Below are 24,211 nucleotides of genomic sequence, written 5' to 3' on the forward strand. Positions count from 1 at the left end.
ACGTGTATGTGTATTCATAAGCCAAAACAAAACAGCTGACACGTTTCCTACATTTACGGTATGTTTACGAAAGCATAACCAGGCCTTTAGCCTTCTTAATTCAACCATGACCTTTTCGTGAATAAACTCATATGGCAACACTCTCTAAATTTCGTTTGTCATCAATTAACGCCGTCAGCACATATCATAGAACGACTTTGCTCTGTGGAGGCCACAATCCATTCATTTGCATATATTTTATTGCTAATTGTTATTTTAACGAAATCGCTGTTGCACATCGCGTCGTGCTGTGAGAAGAGACAGAAAAAAGAAAATAAAAAATAACTAAACATATATTTTTTTGTTGAAAACGCAAAAACACGTACTATTATAATTTAATTACAACGCATTAAATAACTGTGAAAAACACGAAGGAATAGCAACGACGGAATACACACATCAAAGCCCAAGTCTGATTTGGTGCGAAATAGTTTTTTTTTCTATTGAAAAGAAAACAGAAAGTTCAAAGAATTACTTGAAATTGTTTATTTCAAATATATTTTTTTAAGTAAATTAGTATTCAATTTTAGCTGAAAAAAGCAGCGCCAGCCGCAAACATGTTTCATAATAAATCAACGGCGATATTTTTACTTTTGTCATCGGCTTGCTTAATTACAGGTAAGTTTTGTATGAAAAAAAAAACTTTCCAGAATTTTAACGACCCAAAATTGGGGGAAAAGTGCAAAGTAATTATTTTTTTTACAGAAATTCTTGTTCTTTGTTCGCCAGTTCCATATCTATTTGTTGTTGTTGGTGTTTGGTATTTTTTTTTATCTTTCTACAAAAAAACTAAACTCTTTGTGTGGATAAAGGGAAATGATGATGAGAAAGGTGAAAAGGGGTTAAATAATAAAAAGGTTCTCTTCAAACTCTCTCTTCATTTTTGTTGTTGTCAACCAGCTGTTAGTGAAATGCATTCTATTACTTTTGTTGGTGTCGTCGTGTAATTTCAGTACAACAACAAATTCAATTGCCATACGAACTCAACACTTCTCTATTCTTTGTCATTAAGGAACAGCAAAAAGTAATTGACGACAATTGAGGGGCTGCACAAACAACAACAAAAATTTAACTATTGAAGTTAAAACAACAAAATTTCCAGTTATTTTTTATTCGTTTGCTTCTCTTTGTTATTCTGTTTTCCTTCGTATTGCCATTTGCGTTTGTTTTTTAAACAGAAATTAAGTTTCGATGAATTTGTCATCACACAGCTAGGGGACTTACCAATTTTTAATAACTCCTAAAAAATGAAATCATTTAAATACATGGTCCGAAGTGGTAATTTATTATGTTTTTTAACGCCATAGATTTGATACCGATGGTTCTTGTTCTTTTGGGTGGAAAAAATTCGTACGTACAATGTCTATCGACGGACTCGATGCCAAGATGTACATAATGGCTGTATTCATTGCTATCAAGGGAGCTTTTTATAATTTATAATGTGGAGACGATCGAATTTCTTCGAACAATTTGATCAGGCTCTCATTAAGTAGACGGGATATCGTAGAGCTCCTCGCAGGGGCTTATTTTATCTCAGCTCCTGCTGATGACAACTATGAACGGCCTGCTAAAGATCGTCAGCATTCAAGGCAGATTTTAAAAGGTGGTCTCACGCGAACAGCTGTTAACAGCCGGTCGGGTTTGACGGAATTAAGATGTCAGATATTTGTTTGCATTCACTTTGTTGTTATCTTCTTTCTCGCATATTCTTCGCTCATGCACGCACACGTATACATACAAAACGACGATCACCTTGATGGAAAGATGGCGGATTGCACCATATGATTTGTGGTTGTTGTACGAATGAGACCACCTTTAATTGTTTCGCCATGGTCAGCGGTATTGAATTTGGACTATTACGGCATTATAATAGGTTTGTTTGCGTAATTTTCATGTTAAAATTTACAGGAGAGTAAGAAAAATTTTTACTCTCCTTTGCTATTTATTTGCATTAAACAGCTGGATTTCATAAAACAGCTGTTCGATGCTGCAAATTTTTGCTAGGAAAAACATCCAGCAGAAATTTTCAAGCTCTCAATTAAGTTAGGCAATCTCCCGCTCTCTTCTGCTGGCAAATAAAGTACACGAACAACTTCCAGTAACAGTTTGGCAAATTTTCACTAATTTTTGACTACGCGAACACTCTTAATGCATCTATGGGCTAGAAATGTTTTTGCAGAGAGGTCCATTGGCTTTTGGGAAGGCATGTCACTGGGACAGTCCGAAGGATAATATCGATAATTATGCAATGCACTGGGACTAGTTGGGCACTCAAATAGCAAACCTCGGCTTCGCACAAGACAAAAGGTAGGAACTCAGGTGGACTAGAATGGCAAGAGGAATAAGTGCTTGGAGGGATTACAGTCTTCTAGCAATTGTAGGGGTGTGAAACAAAACTGCTGACTGTCTGAGGCTCCTGCTCGTCATCGCACACCTTGCTGAAGTCTGCATCACCTTGTGTCCATCACAATTGACCGTACAGGACTCCTATTAGCAGTCCGAGCAAGCTCGCACAGCGGAGAGCGACACCTCTTTGGAGAGAAGTTTTTTTTACATTGCATAGTACCTCACAAATGTTGCCAGAATTAGGAGAGGAAAGCCACCGCTAAAAATTTTTTTTTTAAGGTCTCGCCAGGATTCGAACCCAGGCGTTCAGCGTCATAGGCGGACTTGGTAACTTATGTGCTACGGTGGGCTCCATAGAGTATAATAGAAACTAAGTATTTATGCGAGACCCTGTTCCGCCCGGACCCTCAATGAGACTCTACTCGATACTGCTGATTGTTTCAGTTTCGTGAAGACCTGCGCCGGAAAGATGCTACATTCTTCGAGAGGACTGTGCGATTCTCTGATTTCAAGATATTCAAAAAAGACTTATCTCGGTCCACCATATGATTAAAACCCATCCGTGTATACAGAAGTTCCCGAGAAGAGAAGGGTACTTTCAGCCCAGACATCTCTCTTTTGGTATATAATTAGTCACGCCGAATATACGATGCCTCCACGTCCTATCAGCACCTTCCAGCAGAAAAGACACGGGATAACCGTGCACCACAAGGTTATAAATTTTTGAGCTCCGATCTGTGTGGTCTTCATTGTTGTCACGAGAAGCTTAGCTGGGAGCAATAGGGCGCGCCCACAGGTGGAGGATAGTGTAATGCTCCATTCATCAGATGGAGTCTCGGGAGAGGAGAGCCGCCTCCGGCTATTGCTTATATGGTCGAATTAACAAGAATAAAGTTAACAATAGCTATCACTTTCCACGGCGATCGGTCTTATGGACTTCCTCATGCAAATGTGGCTACAACAAGAACAACAAGAGAAAAATGCCCAAATTTTGAGCAGCCCCAAATACTTGACCCCCTCCTTCTTAGGGCGATCTTCGTTGCCACACATTTAATATACAGCTGTGAAGGCTTAAGATCGAGAATAGCATACATCGCCTTTCTCGGCCAGAGATCAGCACCACAGCGGTACCCTGCACCTTCTCGATCATCTTGCGGAGGGATCATTGCACAAAGACCAAAGTCACACATCCATACCCCATCCAGGACAGATCTCTTTCTGTTTTTCTGTCTTTCCCACGTCCACCAGGGCTACATGTATGGACTCAAACTTCACAATATTAAAAGCCGCTTCAATGTCCAAGAAGGCCCCCAAAGTGAAGTCGCCTATCATCATGAAGGGCACTGTCAACCGTCCAAAGTTTAGAGTGGTGATAGCCTCATACCAGTGAACGGCTCGAGACGGTCCCTAATAGTCTTTTCGGTATGAGTATTAGTCTTTTCGGTATGAGAGACTGATATGTCTGTAGATCTTTGGCCGAGAGTGGCTTGATTTCCCGGCCTTTGGGGTAAAAATCATCCCTTACTTCCCGTCGCTTAATCGTAACAAAGTCCAAGGGTCTTATGGCTTATGGTCCTGAATTTTGCAACATAGCAGTAGTACACAAAGCGGTTCCGTTAACTTGTAATGTTCAAACGAATTCACTGTCCAGACTACCTTCCTCCCCGGTATCATGTCCCCAACCAAGGACTGTGGCTCGGCATTGTTGTTGTTGTAGTAACAGTGTGTGGTACACAGAGGCGGCAACCCTTGCCGATGAATAAATTCATCGGATCAATCTGGTACATACAACCGGCTTCCATGGGATTGCACTGTGGTATGTCAGAGGGACATCGATATCATTTGGCTACATCGTCGTAATGCGTCGCAGCCGTTAGCTGAATCGTCTTAGGGCTAAACTCCGCCCAGGTTTTACTCTTTCAAAATGCTGCCAACAGGTTTCGGATCCTTAGAGACCAGCTTGCGAAACCTGGATGACTAATTTACCCCCACTACTAGACTCCGTCGACTTTCAAAATGCTCCATAGTGGTTTCAGATCCTTAGAGAGCTTTCTGCGAAAACTGGAAGACACATTTAGCCCATCCATCGACCCACAATAACAGACCCATGAAGACCTCTTTCACAACTTTGCCTCGCTCTTGTTGTTGTTTGGGGATTTCCTATATACTTTTCCATTGCCACTTCATAGTCTGTCTATCCATAAGTATCTGTTCCACCAAACAGGCCGCTATCTTTTACCAGGATAGGTCAAAGGGTAAACTCCTCATAACTACTCAAGCTGGCTCCTGTCAGCAACTACTGACAATTCACTTAAAAAGGTTTATTCACCCGATTGGGTTTGTCGACTTTCCCATAACCCCTTCCGTTTACCCAAACTTGCTCAGCACACATGCAATTAATCTGTTATATGAGAGAGTTGTACAAAATCTGTTCTGTACCCTTTGATGATTAGTTAGTTGGTGACTTGTTTTGCATTCAATGATACCAACGATACCGCAATTTGCCAAACAAACAAAAAAAAACATCTGGTATTTACATGTTATTCAACTGCGATTAAACAACTGAAAAAAAGGGAGAATTAAAATAAAGTTTTACTAAAAAAAATTAAAACAAAAACTTTGTACCAGCCGCAAATGGTGGGTATATAAACTGAAAACAAATGCTTGTGTATGGGGCTTATCAGTCATTCATATTGCCTGGCTTTCTGCTGGAGCATGATATTCATGTGAAAGAAATATTTTCAAAAAGCAAAAACTATGGAAAAGTTTTCGATTAATAGCCTTTACAAGTCTTAGAACAAAGTCAATGGACAAACGACCTTAGGGATCGATTGAAATGTACTGATTTGGCCACAAAACTTTTATTTGAAAAAAATGGTGGGGAAAACCTTTTAAGAGCGACACTCTTTTTGTAGATACACACAACATATTTTTTTGCATTCTCTGGAATATGCAGAAATGACTATTAATTGGATTTAATTAAGGTAGAACACCGAGGCCTCTCTCATATCAATGTATTTTGCCTAATTCAAATTATGGTCCATTGATAAGCGGCGGCATAACGACACCCCTTGGTAGAGAAGTCTTTCAAAACCAGTGTGGAGAGACTTTTCTATGAGTATATGGACTTGTGTTTGTTAGAAGTCAATATAATGGATCAGCTGTGCATTGCCATAAATGCCTAGCTTCAATCTATGCCATTAGTGGAGGTTCTTGTGGAAATTTTAGTTTTTAGTTATTTTCATAACATAGTTTATCTTTAAAACTAATTTGAAAACTTTCAAAAAAAAAGATCCGAAGTCTGGGTATACACAACACATATGACAAACACCGGCATCATTAGCTACCCTCATCTTGCATGACCAGATGGAGGCAAGCAGATTAAATAACACAAAAACCAATTATGTGTTAAATTTTGTTGTGAGGATTTGTGCTAGGCCAGAAAGCATGCAACAACAAAAGGCCAAACATTGTTTGCTGTTTTTCCCCATGTTAGACAATAGACCACCATAATTATTGCAAAGTATCTGTGGCGGGATAGTCATAACATTTTTTTTTAGATAACTTAGAATTAGTAGGCGTTTGTTTTGCTTGATTTGTTTTTTGTTTTTATGAACCTTTTGCCAAGTTCAGGGTGTATTGATAAATAAAAACAAAATTTCGAAATATTTTCTATGGCGGTGTTTGATGGAAAATATTCACCATATTATTGTCAGACAAAGCAAGCGTAAAAATACCAATAAAAAAAACAATATCTATCCGAGTGGCAAGAAAGAATTTATTTCTGTTTTACCACCCCACAATTCCTCACAATTTTTCATTAATTTTTTTGCTAACATTTGATGAACAGTCATGCAGGTTTTAAATTACCTACCTCTTTTAGCCATATCTAATCGTTATGTCTTATTCTGGGCTATTTTTTTTTCCTTTTTTTTGCTTATAAGTTGAACCTTGTGGTTTTTTCACTTGTCTTGATTTCCAACAAGCTATTTTAAATGTCAAGCTTTGTTTTTATTGTTTCAATGAGACACAAAGTGACGTCAAATGTGGTTAGACTAAGGTTGCATATAAGGGCTATACTTTTTACAACACCATTCACAATGAACAGTTTGATGAATTGTTGTTGTTGTAGCAGCGTTGTACACTGAGGCGGCAGCCCTAGTCGATGAAGGCATCCATCGGGTTAATCCGGTACGTACAACCTGCCATGGGATTGAAAATGAATTGCAAAAAATCAAAGCAATTGTATCTGAGTGTTATTAAAATTAGATTAGATTAGAAATTTAATATAAAAGTATGTATTTACCTATTAGCATATTGTATGTCTGTATTAATAAACCGTTAACTTCAGTTATTGTTCGGCGCTTTGTTTCTTCACTTTAACAACATGCTGCAGCATTTGTTGTGAATATCACCTCATCCTCTATTGTGAATGGTTTCTAGACAGCTGTTGTATTTGCGACTACTACACTCACTTAAGAGCCCGCAAGCAAAGTTTGAAAAATAAGAATAGGACAATTCGTGTTTTATTAAAGGCGAAACATCGTCATGGATTGATCATTTAAACAGTGAACAACTTACAGTACCGGTCAAAATAATAGCACCATTAGGATTGATTACCTGCATAATGGACAACAATATACACATTTAAACTCTTTTTATTGCGATTAATGTGATAGGGAAGTTAGTTAAATATGGTAACCATTGAAAACATATACATTTGTGCACTGTGCATTACCGCAACCAAAATAATAGCACCAAAAGGTGTTTCTTTCACAAATGCCATTATTTTTATTGTATAAATGCACGAATCGGTAAATTGTATTATACATTATTAGCGTTAAATATAAAACACTTAAGCTTTTCATTATTTCCCCCGGCACTGGATAGCTGTGTGCACTACACAAGCTGGAACTTTGAGGTCCGATCTGTGTGGTGTTCTTTGTTGTCACGAAAATATTAGCTGCGAGCTACCGGGCGCGTCCACAGGTTCCGGTAGTCGAGGACAATCAGCAGTATCGAGCGGAGAGTCTTAGTGAGAGATCGGGTGGCACCGGCTCTTGCAAAAATACTGAGAGCCTATGATGATCGATATGACAAGGCGAGTTATTGGCGCCTTTAAATAACCAATGGCCACTCTGTTCCCGCGGCGATCGGTCGTTTGGACCGGAATGATCTCACCTTTGGGCGAAACGAGATTGCTCACACAGGAGCTTGATGAGAATCGCCACCTCAACATTTAGACATGTGACAACAACCATTTCACATTGTAATGGCACATGAAAAGCACCCCAGGGATGAGAACCCTAAATTTTACCAAAAAGCTGGTATCTGACGGAAAATAGACCTAATATGTTAATAATGCCCTAAGAGTTTCCTCTTACACTTTTCCCCATCGGAAGCCTTAGCGCTTGTACGCTCTGTTCGCTGCTTTGAACTTTACTCTTAAACTGAGAGATTTTGAACTTCCATTGATTCTGGTTCTAAGTAAGGTCGAAATCGGTCCATAACCTGATATAGCTGTCATATAAACCGATCTGGGTTCTTGACTACTTGAGCCGATAGAGGACGCAATACCTATCCGATTTGTCTGAAATTTTGCATGGCCTGTTTCGTTATTTCTTATAACAATTGTTCCAAGTAGGGTTCAAATCGGTCCATAGCCTGATATAGCTGCCATATAAACCACTCTCCAATCTTGACTTTATGAGCCTCAAGAGAGCGCAATTCGTGATATAGCTCTAATAGCATAGCAATTCGTTTCTTTTAACATTTGTTTGCCTTAAAATAAATACCGGGAAAAGAGATCGACAAATACGATTCATGGTGGATGGTATATAAGATTCGGCCCGGCTGAACTTAGCACGCTTTAGAGCGATGCTCTATTCCTTCTGACAAAAACAGCTGGTTTTGTTGTCGGTTAAATGAAAGCAATCCCAAATTAAATTGTTTTTAAAACTTTATGGTTTAAACAGCTTCCTCACAGCTTTAACAATTAGTACATGCATGCTAGTTTGTAAGCAAAAATGATAAATCGTATGTAAATTGGCAATTTAGACACACATAATGAAATACCAATGATACATAAAAAGTGACATGTCATAAGACAAGAACATATAGTCTGATAACACCTTTAATAACGTTTTCTTATTGACACCAGAGACTGCGTGCGTTTCCAAGGCACCATGGCGCAGAGACTAGCATGCCGGCCTCTGACGCCAAACGCCTGTGTTCAAATCCCGTTGTTGTTGTTGTAGCAGTGTGTTGTACACTGAGATACCTCACATTTGTGAGGTATCTTGCCATGTTTAAACTTTTCAACCAAGTGGTGTCACTATAGGGCACGCCGTTCGGACTAGGTATAAAAAAAGGAGGCCTTTTAACATTGAGCATAAACTTTTATCGGACTGCATTCATTGATATGAGAGAAGTTTATCATTTTCCTTAATGGTAGGTTCATGGGAAATTTAGTTAAAGCGTGAACGAAACGTTTTTCAAATTGAGCTAACGTGATAAAGAATATTCGATGTATTTCCTTTACTGTCTTTTAAATAAATAATAATTGTTACCATATAAAGCTTTTTCACTTTTAGTTTTTGTGATAAAACTAAGCAAACACAAATTTACCAGAATAAATGGTGGTGGTAAAAACATATGATGGGAGGGTTGCCAATATGTCTTTTTATTAAAAAAGGCAGTTTTGAGCATTTCTACTTTTCACAATGAGAGAACGAAATACCTACCTACCTTTAGTTATTAAAATCCGACGTTAGTTTTTCGTCACTAAACTTACCGAAATTATTGATAGCATTTATTTTCTGAATAGCAGGCATTAATTTTTTTAAGTGTAAATCTTCAAATAATTCGACTAATTTTAGATTTTAAGTACATACTTTCCATAAGTGATGTATGTTTGTTACCCCAACCTCTTGTCTTCTTCATCTCTGTGGGATGCAATTATCTTAATTGGACCAATGTAGTTATCTTTATAGTACCCATGTTCTTATCTTTAGTTAAATAAGCTGTTTTGTCACTTAAACTTTGACTAATAAAGGAAGGCGGTGATCACTACACAAAAGTACTAGCAAACAAGAAAGTGAAGATTTATCCAAATACTATATAAAAATATAATAGGGTGTAACGAAAAATAAAGCAAATATGAATAAGTGCATCAAAATATGCTAGGAATTTTATGGGAGTATTTACAAATCTGCCAAAAAAAATCTTTGAATTTTCCCCCACAAAAGGTTACAGTTACATCCTTATAAATGTATGCAATCAATTTAAACACTCTCAATCAATGTCGTTGTTGGTGAGTTGTTTTTAACACCCAATTAATAGAGACCGTATCTAAGTTTTAGTCTATACGTATATGAAATTTTCACTGCAATCCATACCCATCCTCCAAAAGGGAAAAGCAACGTTTGCGTCACAGCGGCCTCTAATATAATATTACTGAAGTATTGAGATGATGCAAAAAAAGACTTGATTTTAGCTTTGTTTTTTTTTCATTATTTTAACACAGTCATCGAGCATTCATAGATTATTGTATAAAACAAAGACATGTTTATAACGTTTGCTCTAGAAATGAACCAATCATTTTGCTGAATCAGTTGCATAGGCAATTTAACTGTTTAGTAATTTTCCAAAGAATTTTTTTCTTACAGTATTATTTGAAATAAAAAAAATCTTAAAAATATACAATTTAGGTTCGTTTTTTAATAAAAAAATGCATTTGGAAAAACATAAAATTCAATCAATGAAAATATGTCTTCTTTATAAATTTTGATGAATTTTGGTATGGCGTTTATGGCTAAATGAAGGTATTGACTTCACTGTGGAAAGTTTTCACAAAAAATAGTTTCCCTTAAGGTGGGTATTAAGTTCAGTTTTCACAGTGAAACTCCATATAAAAAATAGTGAAAAAAAAATCTGTATAAACATTTTCATTTGAGCGGAAATTTTACATGCACCAAGAGCGTGGACGAAACGCTTTTCAAATTGGGCCAACTTTATGAAAAAACAGAAAAATTGGTTGCATTTTCGTTCATTGTCTTTTAAAAAATAGCAATTTTTAGCAAATATAGCTCTTCTATTTTAATTTTTTACGATAACACTACGCAAACAATACATTTTATCAAAATAATGCTGGTGGTAAAACATATGATGGAAGGGTTGCCGTTATAGTTTTTTTATTGTAAAAAAGAAAGAAACGCTTTTGTGAGGATTTCTGTTACAAGGGAATTAATTACTTACTTTAATTGGCTATGACAGACGAAGAATAGCGTTCCAAGCGCCCCGATCTTCTGCGCTCATTCTAAAATCTCTGACACCAAGTTTCGAGGTGTCTCCCACCACTTGATCTTTCCATCGGGCTTTTGGTCGTACTTTCAAACGACTTCTTTGCTGGAGCTTCTTCGTCCATTCTGATAACATCACCTAGCCAACGCAGTCGTTGTATTTTGATACGTGTAACTGTTCTATCGTCGTCATACAGCTCGTGTTTCATACAACGCCTTTATTCTCATTTAACTCGAACTGGTCCATATATTTTACGAAGAATCTTTCTCTCAAACAATTCAAGCACTGCCTCATCTACTGTCTTAAGTAACCATGCCTTAGAAAAATATAACAACACGGGTAGTATCAGTGACTTTGTATAGTGTAATCTAAGTCTGTCCAGGGGTGGCCTTGTTTCTTAATCCAAAGTAGCATCTGTTTGCCAGAATTACTATTCGCTTAATCTCAAAACTGGTGTCATTTGTTTCGGTTACGGCGGTGCCGAGGTAGATAAAGTTACTGACTATTTCAAAGTTGTGGTTCCCAAATTTTTCCATTTTCTTTATCTGCTCGTTTGTACAAGGCGTTTTGGGAGTTGATACCATCCATTTTTGTTTTATCTCCATTTACTCTCAGACCCAATTTCACTGACTCTTTCGATTCTTTCAAGCAGTTACTACTTCCAATGGCCGACCTATGATATCGATGTCGTCGGCATAGGCAAGTAGCATGTGTTATCTTGTGATTAGTGTGCCATATCTATTCACATCTGCATCTCGTATAATCTTCTGCAGTACCATATTGAGGAGATCACACTATAAGCTGTCTCCTTGTCTGAAATCTCGTTTGGTATTGAATAGTCTGGAGAGATTCTATCCTAATCTTACAAAGCAACGTGTATCAGCAAGAGTCTTATTAATTTTGCAGGGACACCAAACTCAGACATGGCTTGAAATACCTTTGAACGTAGAGGGCTGTCGAGAGCGACTTTGTAGATGGTAGGTGTTGATTTGTCCTTCTCGGTCCTTTCCATGATTTGGCGCATGTCCCCTACACAAGAAAGCAGATCAATCCCATGGCAGCAGGTTGTACGTACGGGATTGACCCGATGAAGTCCTTCATCGGCAAGGGCTGCCGCCTCAGTGTACAATACACTGCTACAACAACAACAACAACAACAACAACAACAAGAAGAAAGCAGACAAGACGGAATGTGCCAACTACAGAAGAAAAAGTCTCCTCCTCATCGCATACAAGATACTCTCGAGCGTATTGTGTGAAGGATTAAAATCTACAGTCAATGAGATAATTGGGCCCTCCTCATCGCATACAAGATACTCTCGAGCGTATTGTGTGAAAGATTAAAATCTACAGTCAATGAGATAATTGGGCCCTATCAATGCGGCTTTAGATCTGGTAAATCTTTCATAGACCAGATATTCATACTATGGTGAATTTACCAGGTCTCAATCCGCATTGATAGGGCCCAATTATCTCATTATCTTTAGGTTTTAATCTTTCACACAGTACGCTCGAGAGTATCTAGTAGGCGATGGGGAAGAGACGTATCCCTCTGTAGTTGGCACATTCCTTATTGTCTCCTTTCTTGTGTATGGGACATAGTATACTGAGGTTGCAATCATCGAGTATGCGTTCTTGTAGCCCGATTGCGTAGACAAGCTGATGCATACGCTTAATCAGCGTTTCGCCTCCGGTCTTAAATAGTTCTGCGGGTAATCTGTCGGTTCCTGCTGCCTTGTTGTTCTTCTGTCGGGTTACAGCTACTTGGACCTCAATCTGTCTAGGAGGTAAACATACTATACCATCATCATTATATATTGGGTTGCCCAAAAAGCAATTGCGGATTTTTCATATAGTCGGCGTTGACAAATTTTTTCACAGCTTGTGACTCTGTAATTGCATTCTTTCTTCTGTCAGTTATCAGCTACTATTTTTAGCTTGCTTTAGAAAAAAAAATGTAAATAAAGTATATTTGATTAAAGTTCATTCTAAGTTTTATTAAAAATGCATTTACTTTCTTTTAAAAAATCCGCAATTACTTTTTGGGCCACCCAATAGATATGTATATATCTAATTAAAAAAATAATTGTTGAATTTTCTCAAAGCTAAGGCCATGGTATACTCAATTAGCCCAAAATAATGGTAGTTTATTTAAACGCGTCAACTGTTTATTTATATACTCTTTGTCGTGTTTTTCATTGTTATCTTTAATTCATTTTTAAAAAATGTCTTTTAAAAGGCATTTTTAGTAGCTCTTTATTAAAGGTGCTATATAGCCAAATCCATTCATCCATCGCTTTGTAAAGAACTCACTCTTAAACATCTAACTTTGATAAGATAAGTTTATCGCTTCTAAATCTAATACTCATATAAGATTTGTTTTTTTTTTATTGTTCCTATCATATGCGGGTTGGGGGCATGGAATTGAAAAACAATAATTGTTGATTAAGACAACTGCGTGATTAGAAATAAACAAAAAAACAGTAACGAGTTCTGCTTATATATAGGGCAATACCACAGGCACAAATATGCATTTTATAATGTTAGATTTTTCCTAGTTTGTAGTTCATCAAGCTGAAATGAAAATTATGAATTAAATTCACAGAATTTGCATTAGTAGGAGCTCAGTTTTTTTTTCTTCTCAAGAGAAAGCTTTCTCAGCCGCTATTATTTATAATGGTGGATATTAGAATGCTGCTTCATTTTCATTCCACAATAGCTAGTCATGAGAAATATTAAATGTTTGTATGTAATTGTATTTTGTTTTGCTATTGACATGACTAATTGGCTATGCACTATTTCATTTATCGCGTAGAACTTAATGCTAAAACTTGGAATTAAAACAAAAAAAAATTAAAGTACAAAAATAAAAAATCAATCGAAACAGATATAAACAAGCAAGGATAGGCCAAAGTCCGGCGAAGCCGGAATTTTGATACCCTATACCACCATACCCAACTTTAATAAGCGGGGCCTGGCCCTCTGAACTCATGAATACAAAGGACCCAATAACACTTAATATTGGTAACACCGCTACCTTTGTTAATAGGAGTAGGGGGGAGAGCCTAATTGAGATTTTTTTTTTCGGGATCGGTTAACTAATGACCAAATCATTGGATTATTAGTCAAAATCGGACGATAATATATGGGGGGCTATATCTAAATCATAACAGATTTTAAACAAAATCGGCACCCAGAAAAGGACATTTAGGGAAAATCTGTTAAGAAATACGCTGACAAAGGCTCTAAAATTGAAAATAGTCTGATACATATATATATTAAAGCTAAATCTAAATATGAATCTATTTCTATGAAACTTAACAGCAATTCCGGGAGGCATAAAGGAATCCTTTAGAGTATATAATCCTCATAAGGTATATATATTCTTGATCGTCTCGACGTTCTGAGCCATGCCCGTCCGTCCGAATGCGTTAAGTTAGCCGCTTGAAGCATTTTGCACAGATATTTAATATGAATTCACGATTTCCAATCCCATGGCAGCCGGTTGTACGTACCGGATTGACCCGATGGCATCCTTCATCGGCAAGGGCTGCCGCCTCGGTTTACAATACACTGCTACAACAACAACAACAACGATTTCACGATTTAACTTCTTGAGCCCCTGGAAGCCGCAATTTTGCATGTAGTGGTATGTTAAGGCTTCCTACTACTGTGCCAAGTACGGTCCGAATAAACCGATCAGGCCGATTTGATTTTGAGCCCTTACAAGCCGCAATTTTTGTCCGATTTGGCTAAAATTTTGCATTTAGTACGGTACGGTCCAAATCAGTCTATTACCTGATATAGCTCCCATGTAAACCGATCTCCTGATATGGCTTCTTGAGCCCCTGGAAGCCGCAATTTTTGTCCGATTTGGCTGGAATTTTGTGTGTGATGTTCCGTTATGACATTCAACAACTGTGCCTAGTACGGTCCAAATCAGTCGATTATCTGATATCAGCTCCCATGTAAACCGATTTACCGATATGACTTCTTGGGCTCCTGGAAGCCGCAATTTTTGTCCGATTTGGCTAAAATTGAGCATGAAGTGTTTTGTTATGACTTTCAACAACTGTGCCAAATACGGTCCAATTCAATCTATAATCTGATATAGCTCCCACATAAACCAATCTCCCGATTTGACTTCTTTAGTCCCTACAAGCCTCAATTTTTGTCCGATTTGGCTGAAGTTTTTCGTGTAGTGTTTCGTTATGACTTCCAACTACTGCGCCAAGTACGGTCCGAATCGGTTTATAACCTGATATAGCTCCCATATAAACGGATCTCCTGATTTGACTTCTTGAACCCCTGTAAGCCGCAATTTTTGTCCGATCTGGCTGAAATTTTGCATGAAGTGCTCTGACTGTGCCAAGTTTAGTCTTAATCAGTCCATAACCTGATATAGCCGCCATATAAAACAATCTCCCGATTAGACTTCTTGAGCCTCTAGAGGAAGCATAACCTATCCGATTTGGCTGAAATTTTGCATGACGTGTTTCGTTTGACTTCCATAACTCCGCTAGATGCTCAAGAAGTCAAGACCCAAGGTCGGTTTATATGGTACCTATATCAGGTTATGACTGATTCAGACCATATTTGCAAAGGAATTGCAACTTAAAAAAAAAAAAAACTTTATGCTAATTTTCAGCAAAGTCTAATAATAATTGCGCCCTTTAGAGGCTAAATCGGTTTATATGATAACTATATCAGGTTATGAACTGATTTGGACCATACTTAGCGCAGTTGTTGGAAGTCATAGAAAAGCACCTCGTACAAAATTTCAGCCAAATTGGATAAGAGTTGCGCCCTGTAGAGGCTCAAGAAGTTCCCAATCCCAAATCCCAAACGATCTACATAACAGGGACAAAAATTGCGACCTGTACTTTGTGGCGGATTTACCAGGTCTAAAGACACATTGATAAGGCCTAATTATATCATTCAATTGAATCCCTCACACAGTATGCTCGAAAGCAGAGCGCGAAGTGAGTCTGTAAAGGACCGCCACTCTTACCTAACCATGCTCGTAAGCATCTGATATGCCATGGGACTTATTCCTATGCAGTTGGCACATACCGTCATTTTTCCTTTCTTGTGTACGGGACATGGTATGCCGTTTCCAATCATGGGGGGTTTGCGTTCTTCTAGCCAGAAGTCGTAGTCAAGTTGTTGCGTCTCTTCAGCACGTTGCCTTCAGTCTTAGATAAATAGTTCAGCAAGCAACCAATCCTCTCCTGCCGCCTTGTTGTTCTTTAGAAGGTTTACTACTTCTTGACCTCATTCTGACCAAGCGGTATATATTCTATACCATCATCAGGAATTGGTTCTGCGGTGTCCTTATCGACGCCATTATCGGATATGAGCAGCTGGGAAAATTTTTCTATATATTAATGCATGTTTCTAGACGGTGTGCCTGTACCAAAGTCATCGATTTGATGTTTAATCTTTGGTAGAATTTGTGGGCTTGCTGATTCCTGAACATTTCGATTTGTTTATACTCACCCTTTGTCAATTCTTTTTTTCTTTCTGCGGAATAGATCTTACCTCGCCTGACACGTTGTTATTGACTGCAGTGTTGCACTGTATGCCGCATCACAAAACATCTGGTCGTAGCATTAGTTCCTGGATGGGAGGCTTTTGGGCTTTTGATACCTAAGTAGAGATTTTTCATAAAGTGGGCAATAGGTTATCATTCGCATTTTATTGTAAGGCGGTAATGTCGGTATAGTATCATTGAAATAAATAGATTTTGGATATTCGAGGTGCAGATTCACAAATCATGGTCCTTAATTTGGTGTCAATATTAGGGGGAAACCGTTTTTCTCTTTTATGGTTTTTCACAGTATTTGGTATTTTCTGCAAGGGCGAGTATGTACCGGATTGACCCGATAAATTCCTTCATCGGCAAGGGCTGCCTCCTCCGTATACCACACACTGCTACTACAACAACAACTAGCACAGCGCCTTGGGTTACACCACGGGGAAATCAGTTTTTATAATTGGGATAAGGGAGGAACAAAGATGGGCCTGGATTTTGCCAAGTTAAAACCTCTCAGAATACCCTACAACACCTGTGTGTGGCATAGCAATTTATTCCTCTTGTTGCCTTTTTATTATTTTTCATTCACAATAAGATGTAGTTTACTCATATTTCTTATATGCGCCACTCATATATGAAAAACATATGGCAACCCTAGAAGTGCTTAAGCTGTCACCTCTATCCCCTTTAGGCTGGGGTGAATGATAATATGTCAGTATTTACAGACCATATATACGTTGCCTGGTCGTTCACCAGTACATCCAAGACCAATTAACTGAAAACCATAAGACTATGTGATCTGGGGCCGAATTACCGCATATGTGATCGAGAGCGCTTTCGTATCGAATGACATTTTATATCGTACTTAATGAATATTATACCACTCTTATACACATTTTTGCATTCTTAAATATCAAAAAATTATCTATCAATAGAGAAATACATAATTCACAATAGAGTGATTTCGAACGGTTTTACTCGTTCACGTATGTGGCAATTCGGCCTCTGGAAGTTTAAAAGTTCCTAGATCTAGATACATAATGGCAGTCTTGGCCAACAGCATATTGAGTAAAAGACAACAATAAAAGTGAGGGGCGGACAAAGTAACAGCTATGAATAACTAAATAGATAGGCGGATGACAAAAAGATAGACAGCCGTATATAGTCGTCTGTGGAATTTCTAATCAAAAGCTATTCCAATTCAAGGATATGAGTATATTTTTAAAGTGTTTAGGGCCTTTGCCCGTAGGTCTTACGTTTTTACCCTAAATCCTTAAAATTGTGATTGGAAATTAATATTAAATCGGTAATAATAACAATAAAATTGTTTGGTTTTGAACAATAGCCTTGTATACCTTGTAGTTTGAGTCAACTTTTTTGTATTGAATAATTTTTTTGTTTTCGTTTCGTTACAATTATAAAAAAATTTAAGGTTTTTTATTATACTTGGCAAGCAGTTGGCAAATTGTTGGACCTTTTTTGTTTATGTCTATTTAAATAAAGCTTGAAATTATATGTCTCATCAAAATTATCGGCGTTCAAAGGGCGGGAGACTCATATGAGGGGGCAGTAGCTGTGGTATTTGGTGGATTACTGACTCATTTTTGATAAAAAAAAGCAAACAAATGAAAAACAACTATTGCTGTATGCATGCGAGTTTTTGATGACAAACAAAAAACGCAACTTCAGTCCATTTATTTGATTTTGGCTCTATGCCTTTGTTCTATGGTATACCCGAGCGATCGTTTTGCTTTTTAAACAAAGAAGGGAGTTAATGGCTTCATATAACTTCCAAAGATAAAATTCATTTACGAGTATATATGTATGTATATGACGAAATCAAAATTTCTTATCACAAGCTTTTCCTTGTTGCTGAATGCTAAAATGACTTTCTTTTGAAGATTCATTTAATTTTTAACCCTTTTGTTGGCATCGTTCGGAATAAATACATATTGCGAAAAGAGTAAGATTGAGAGGGAGAGAGGAAAGCAATGTATTAATCATTATTTAAAAATAACCTTCAGTTAGTCATATATGAGTAGTCTTTAATAAACGAAAAGCTAAAGCAAAAACAGTAGATTGAAATGATCATTTCTCAGGAGTAGTGTTAGTATATACCACTTTGTAATCGTCTATACTAATTTAATTCACTGCTATACTAAGTGTGTTGGACTGACGTCCATACATTAGCTACCCCTTATGATATATTGACGCCAGTATCTATTCATTTGTTGGAAGTGTTTCAACCAGTGTTGCCGTTTTTAGTAGGTTCCTACCAAAACTGTTAGGTTTTTATCCTCTTGGTAGGTTGGCAGGCTGACCTCAATACATAAAAAACAAAGTTATTGTTGAAAAAAATCGACAGGAATAACTCAAAATTTATTCACTTCTTGTCGGGGCAAAAATACGATTTTAAGAAATCAAGATTTCTTATCGGTAGATCGGTATTAAAGGTGCTATATTAAGATACAGGCCATCTTTGAACTTTAGGCTGACGTGCCTAGATCGTCTATATAACGACGATCTAGTACTTTATTACGTTGAAAATGTGTCCTTTGACATGTTCCAAATGGAATGGCAAAATGTCGAACTCTTCGCTATATAAAAACATATTGGGTTGCCCAAAAAGTAATTGCGGATTTTTCATATAGTCGGCGTTGACAAATTTTTTCACAGCTTGTGACTCTGTAATTGCATTCTTTCTTCTGTCAGTTATCAACTGTAACTTTTAGCTTGCTTTAGAAAAAAAGTGTAAAAAAAGTATATTTGATTAAAGTTCATTCTAAGGTTTATTAAAAATGCATTTACTTTCTTTTAAAAAATCCGCAATTACTTTTTGGGCAACCCAATATAAAGCATTTTTGCTAGTAGGACATTTAGTAGGTTTTGAACAGAATTGGTAGGATTTTTCTTAAATTTTGGTATGAAATAATTTTCTTGGGTGGCAACACTGGTTGCAACCAATATCTTATTTAACAGCTTACTGCTCACCATCATGAAGCTGATGTTTGCATCTCGGTTATGGGTTATTTGCTGACTTTGTGACTTGTTTTACAGTTTTTTCAAAGTTCCTGATAATTTCCACTTCAAATTCAGTGAAAGGTTAGGTTAGGTTAAAGTCCACTTGTCTAGCAATCTCAATCGTTAGCCGCTCCACTCGGAGACCTAGAACACAAAGGTTCGTTCTAGAGAATAGAAGAAGAGTATAAGGAGAAGAGTAAAAGGAGAAGAGCAAAAGCAGAAAAGTAGAAGGAGAAGAGTAAAAGGAGAAGAATAAGAGGAAAAGAGGAAAAGGAGAAGGAAATGAAGAAAGAGAAGAGTAGAAGGAGAAGAGTAGAAGGAGAAGTGTAGAAGGAGAAGAGTAGAAGGAGAAGAGTAGAAGGAGAAGAGTAGAAGGAGAAGAGTAGAAGGAGAAGAGTAGAAGGAGAAGAGTAGAAGGAGAAGAGTAGAAGGAGAAGAGTAGAAGGAGAAGAGTAGAAGGAGAAGAGTAGAAGGAGAAGAGGAGAAGGGGAAGAGAAGAAGGAGAAGAGTAGAAAGAGGAAGGAGAAGAGTAGAACGAGAAGAGTAAAAGGAGATGGTAAAAGGAGAAGAGTAAAAGGAGAAGCATAAGAGGAAAAGAGTAGAAAGAGAAGAGTAGAATGAGAAGAGTGGAAGGAGAAGAGAAGAAGGAGAAGAGTAGAAGGAGAAGAGTAAAAGGAGATAGTAAAAGGAGAAGAGTAAAAGGAGAAGAATAAGAGGAAAAGAGTGAAAGGAGAAGAGTAGATCAGAAGAGTAGAAAGAGAAGTGAAGAGTAAGAGCAGAAGAGTAGAAAGAGAAATGAAGAGTAAGAGAAGAAGAAGAGAAAGGTAGAAGGAGAAGCAGAGAAGTAGAAATAGAAGAGTAGTAGGAGAATAATAGAAGGAGAAAAGAAGAAGGAGAAGAGTAGAAGGAGAAGAGAGAGAGAGAGGAGAAGAGTAGAACGAGGAGAAAAGTGTAGAAGCAGAAGAGTAGAAGCAGAAGAGTAGAAGCAGAAGAGTAGAAGCAGAAGAGTAGAAGCAGAAGAGTAGAAGCAGAAGAGTAATAGGAGAAGAGTAAAAGGAGAGGAGTAGAATTAGAGTAGAATGAAAAGAATAGAAGAAGAAGAGTAGAAGGGGAAGAAAAAAGAGAAGAGGGAGAAGATGATCATGAAAAAGAAAACAAATAATAAAAAGGCATTAAGTTCAGCCGGGCCGAACTTTGGATACCCACCACCTCGGGTATACATGTAAACCCCATTTCGTTACAATCCGGTGAAAACTGGATAACTTAAGCACTATTAAATTTTGTAGAACAAAATATTGGTCTTTTTGGCAGATATATCCAATTATAAACCTGATAATAATAATCTGAACCATCTTAATGTCGGATATTGGGAGGTTTTAACCTACTCACTCTTCAAAATTTCAGCGAAATCGGGTAGTAACTAAAACTTTTATGGGCTTTAGTCCCCTTATCGGCAGATCGGTCTATATGGCATCCATTTCTAAATATAGTCCGATCAGAACCATATTAAGGTCGGATGTTGGGACGTCTTAACCTACTCACTGTTTCAAATTTCAGCGAAATCGGGTAATAAATAAAGCTTTTATTGGCTTCACACCCCTTATCGGCAGATCGGTTTATATGGCATCCATATCTTAATGTAGTCCGATCTGAACCATATTTGGGTCAGTTGTCGGGAAGCCTTAAACTACTCACTGTTTCAGCAAAATCGGATGAACAATAAAGTTTTTATGGGCATTAGACCCTTTACGGAAAATCGGTCTATATAGCAGCTATATCCAAATATGGTCCGATCTGGCCCGTTCAAGAACTTAACCAGTGTGCATCAAAAATACGTATCTGTGCCAAATTTCAGCTTAATATCTCAATTTTTGAAGGCTGTAGAGTGATTACCATAGACGGACGGGCCGACACAGGGACATCGTTAAACCGTCTTAGAATTTTACGACGATCCGAAATATATATACTTTGTAGGGTCCGAAATTGATATTTCGATGTATTGCAAACGGAATGACTTAATGAATATACTCCCTATCCTACGGTGGTGGGTATAAAAGGAAGGAAGAAAAAGAAAAAGGAGAAAGAAGAAAAATACCGATAGTGTTCCACCACTGTATGGTTCACGGCAGTATAATGAAACCAGTAAGGAAAGGCAAAAGTCGAGCGGAGCCGACTAAATTATAACCTATACCACCGAGTATACGTACTACTTTTAATACATACCACCTGTGCATAAATCTAGTCAGACTTTAATTTAGCATACCTATTGAAATATCGAATAGAACTTTATACCCACCACCATAGGATGGGGGTATACTTATCTAGTCATTCCGTTTGTAACACCTCGGAATTTTCGTCTAAGGCCCCATAAAGTTTATATGTTCTTGATCGACTCGACGTTCTGAGTTGATCTAGCCATGTACGTCCGTCAGTCTGTCGAATCACGATAGCGGTCGAACGCGTAAAGATAGCCGCTTGAGATTTTGGGGACCTATTTGATTTCTTGGGCCCCTGGAAGGCGCAATTTTTGTTCCCATATAGACCGATATCCCGATTTGATTTCTTTACCCCTTACAAGCCGCAATTTTGATCCGATTTGGTTGAAATTGAGGATGTAGTGTTCTATTATGACTTTCAACAATTTGCCAAACTGACATAACCCCCTTATAAACCGATCTCTCAATTTGACTTCTAGAGCCCTTACAAGCCGCAATTTTTGTCTGATTTGTCTGAAATTATGCCTGTAGTGTTCTGTTAAGGCTTTACATAACTGTGCCAATTATGGTTCAAATCGGTCTATAACTTGATCATCTTTGGTTCTCGATCATCTTTGCTTCGGTTCCTAGAAGCTTTAATTTTTGCTGGTTTGACAAAAGTTTGGTATGTAGATTAAAATTATGCCCTTCAACTAAATTTATTTTGTCAAATAAAACACATCATACAAAATTTTTTAGAAATCGGACCAAAATTGTGCCTACTGCACCCTTAAAAGTCCATATAGGATATGTGGGAGCTTTTACGAAATTTTGCACTTGTATTGGGACTTCAAATATAACTCCTCACGCTAAATTTTTTAGAAATCGAACTTGTATTCTGCCGACTACAGTCCATATCGGATGAAAAATATATATGGAGGCTATATCGACATTTGAACCGATTTTGATGAAATTTTGCGCACATACTGGGACGGCAAATGAAACCTCTCTCATACTTTTGTTAAGATTGAACCAAAATTGTGCCTCGTTCCGGTCCAAAGGACAGATCGCCGCGGGGACAGGGTGGCTATTGGTTATTTAAAGGCGCCACTAACTTGCCTTGTCATATTGAGAATCATATGAACTGAGTATTTGTGCAAGAGCTTGTGCCATCCGGCCTCTCACTGAGACTCCGCTTGATACCGCTGATTGTACGCGGCTGCCGTTGCAGCTACTCCATATGAAGCTTTCTTGAATTTCTTGCTCCCAACTTTTTTCCAGTTAGGATGTTATCAATCAATATTGCTTTACCGGTGCCTTATTCTGTCTCCTTTTCGCCGCCTCATGACCCTCTTCATCTATTCTTTTTTAACAGCGATTTTTCGAAAGTGAAGCAACTTTGCCGTCAAGTAGAAGGTCCCTCGCAAAGTCGTAGGGGACTTTACCAGGTCGAGACAGGTGTCTTATTTGCCGTGATCCTGGTATATTCAGGTCCATGCCCAGATTTCGTTCCCCCTGCCTCGGTTGGTATCGGAACTACTTTAAATGGTCCAATGCCTCTTCTAATGTTTCGCCATACCCAGGTTCATACCCAGATTTCGTTCCCCCTGCCTCGGTTGGTATCAGAACTACTTTAATTGGTCCAGGACCTCTTCTAATGTCTCGCCTACCCTCTTGTTAGATTTCTTGGTAGATACCATCCCATACTCCGAATTTATAGATTCCTCAGATCGTGGAGGTATGTTCTTTCTTGGCCGCGTTCCTCAACTTCGGCTTAGGCGAGGAGAATCAGCCTCAAAGAAAATTGGTCACAGTAGGTTAGATTTCTTTCCCACGAATACCTATTTGTTGTCATTACTTCTAACGGGGTAACCTATGGTCGCCTTGTGTTGTTCGTCGTTATAGGCGGAACTCGATAACCGTTAGCCTCCCACAATCATTTTTCCAAGCAATCATTTTTAAGGCTTAAGTTCTTACATTCCAACCAAATCGTTACCTTCGGTAGAGATACCGAAGTAGAAGTACAACTAACTCCCTAAAATGAAGATCCTATAAGTTATTAATCTCTATTTTCCTTTTTCTATTTTTAGCAGCTCAAATCAGTGTTAATTTGAGTCAAGCCGAATTGCCCTCGAGCGTAGAGCCCCTTTTACCTGAAAAACATAAAACAACGATCACCACCTCCACTACAACACCATCAACAACTACACCCACAACCAGCACTACTACTACCACCACAACCACAACGACAACTACAACTCCAGCTCCTACCACAACTCCAGCTCCTACCACAACTCCTACTACTACTAGTAGTACAACGTCTGCTCCTATCACAACTACCCCAGCACCTAAACCCTTCCCAGAGCCCGATATTGTAACATGGAATTCCTCCTGCATTATGGTAAAAATGGCCGCCCAATTGAACTTTACCTACGAAACCAAAGGTAAGTCGTAATGAAGCATCACTTGTAGAAAATTGGATTTTTTATCACATGTTCTCATATTTCCACAGATAACAAAATTGCCCGTGGTCTTTACAACATACCCAAGAATGCCGTAGTTGATGATCAACATTGTGAAATGAATACCACACAATTTTTGCAAATTAATTGGGGACCTGATAAGGCCCAACATATAATGCTCATGCAATTCGATCGTGTCAAGACCACCGCCAATATGACCATGATTATGTTCACATTGCCATTGTTGAGTGCTGATTTCCCAAATGCTAAGGGTGAGTATTTGCAGATTAAAAGGGAAAAATTAAAGATAA

At 38.0% G+C, this 24,211-nt stretch overlaps 1 protein-coding gene across 3 annotated transcripts in view; it reads left to right on the forward strand.

Moving 5' to 3' along the window:
- Positions 1–204: 204 nt before the first annotated feature.
- The window catches only part of LOC106091584 (lysosome-associated membrane glycoprotein 1), a 28,815-nt gene continuing 4,808 nt past the window's right edge, over positions 205–24,211 (forward strand). Inside the window, exons 1-4 of one of the 3 annotated variants that reach the window (XM_059364856.1) lie at positions 205–459; positions 570–657; positions 23,529–23,882; positions 23,951–24,172. In XM_059364856.1, coding sequence (XP_059220839.1) covers positions 597–657; positions 23,529–23,882; positions 23,951–24,172 — 637 coding nt within the window. In that variant the 5' untranslated portion in view covers positions 205–459; positions 570–596. Of the gene's footprint in view, positions 658–23,528; positions 23,883–23,950; positions 24,173–24,211 lie in introns of all 3 variants that reach the window. The other 2 variants (XM_059364857.1, XM_059364855.1) reach the window with 2 other exon arrangements.

This window comes from Stomoxys calcitrans, chromosome 3 (assembly GCF_963082655.1).
Source record: "Stomoxys calcitrans chromosome 3, idStoCalc2.1, whole genome shotgun sequence".
NCBI classification, from domain to species: domain Eukaryota; kingdom Metazoa; phylum Arthropoda; class Insecta; order Diptera; family Muscidae; genus Stomoxys; species Stomoxys calcitrans.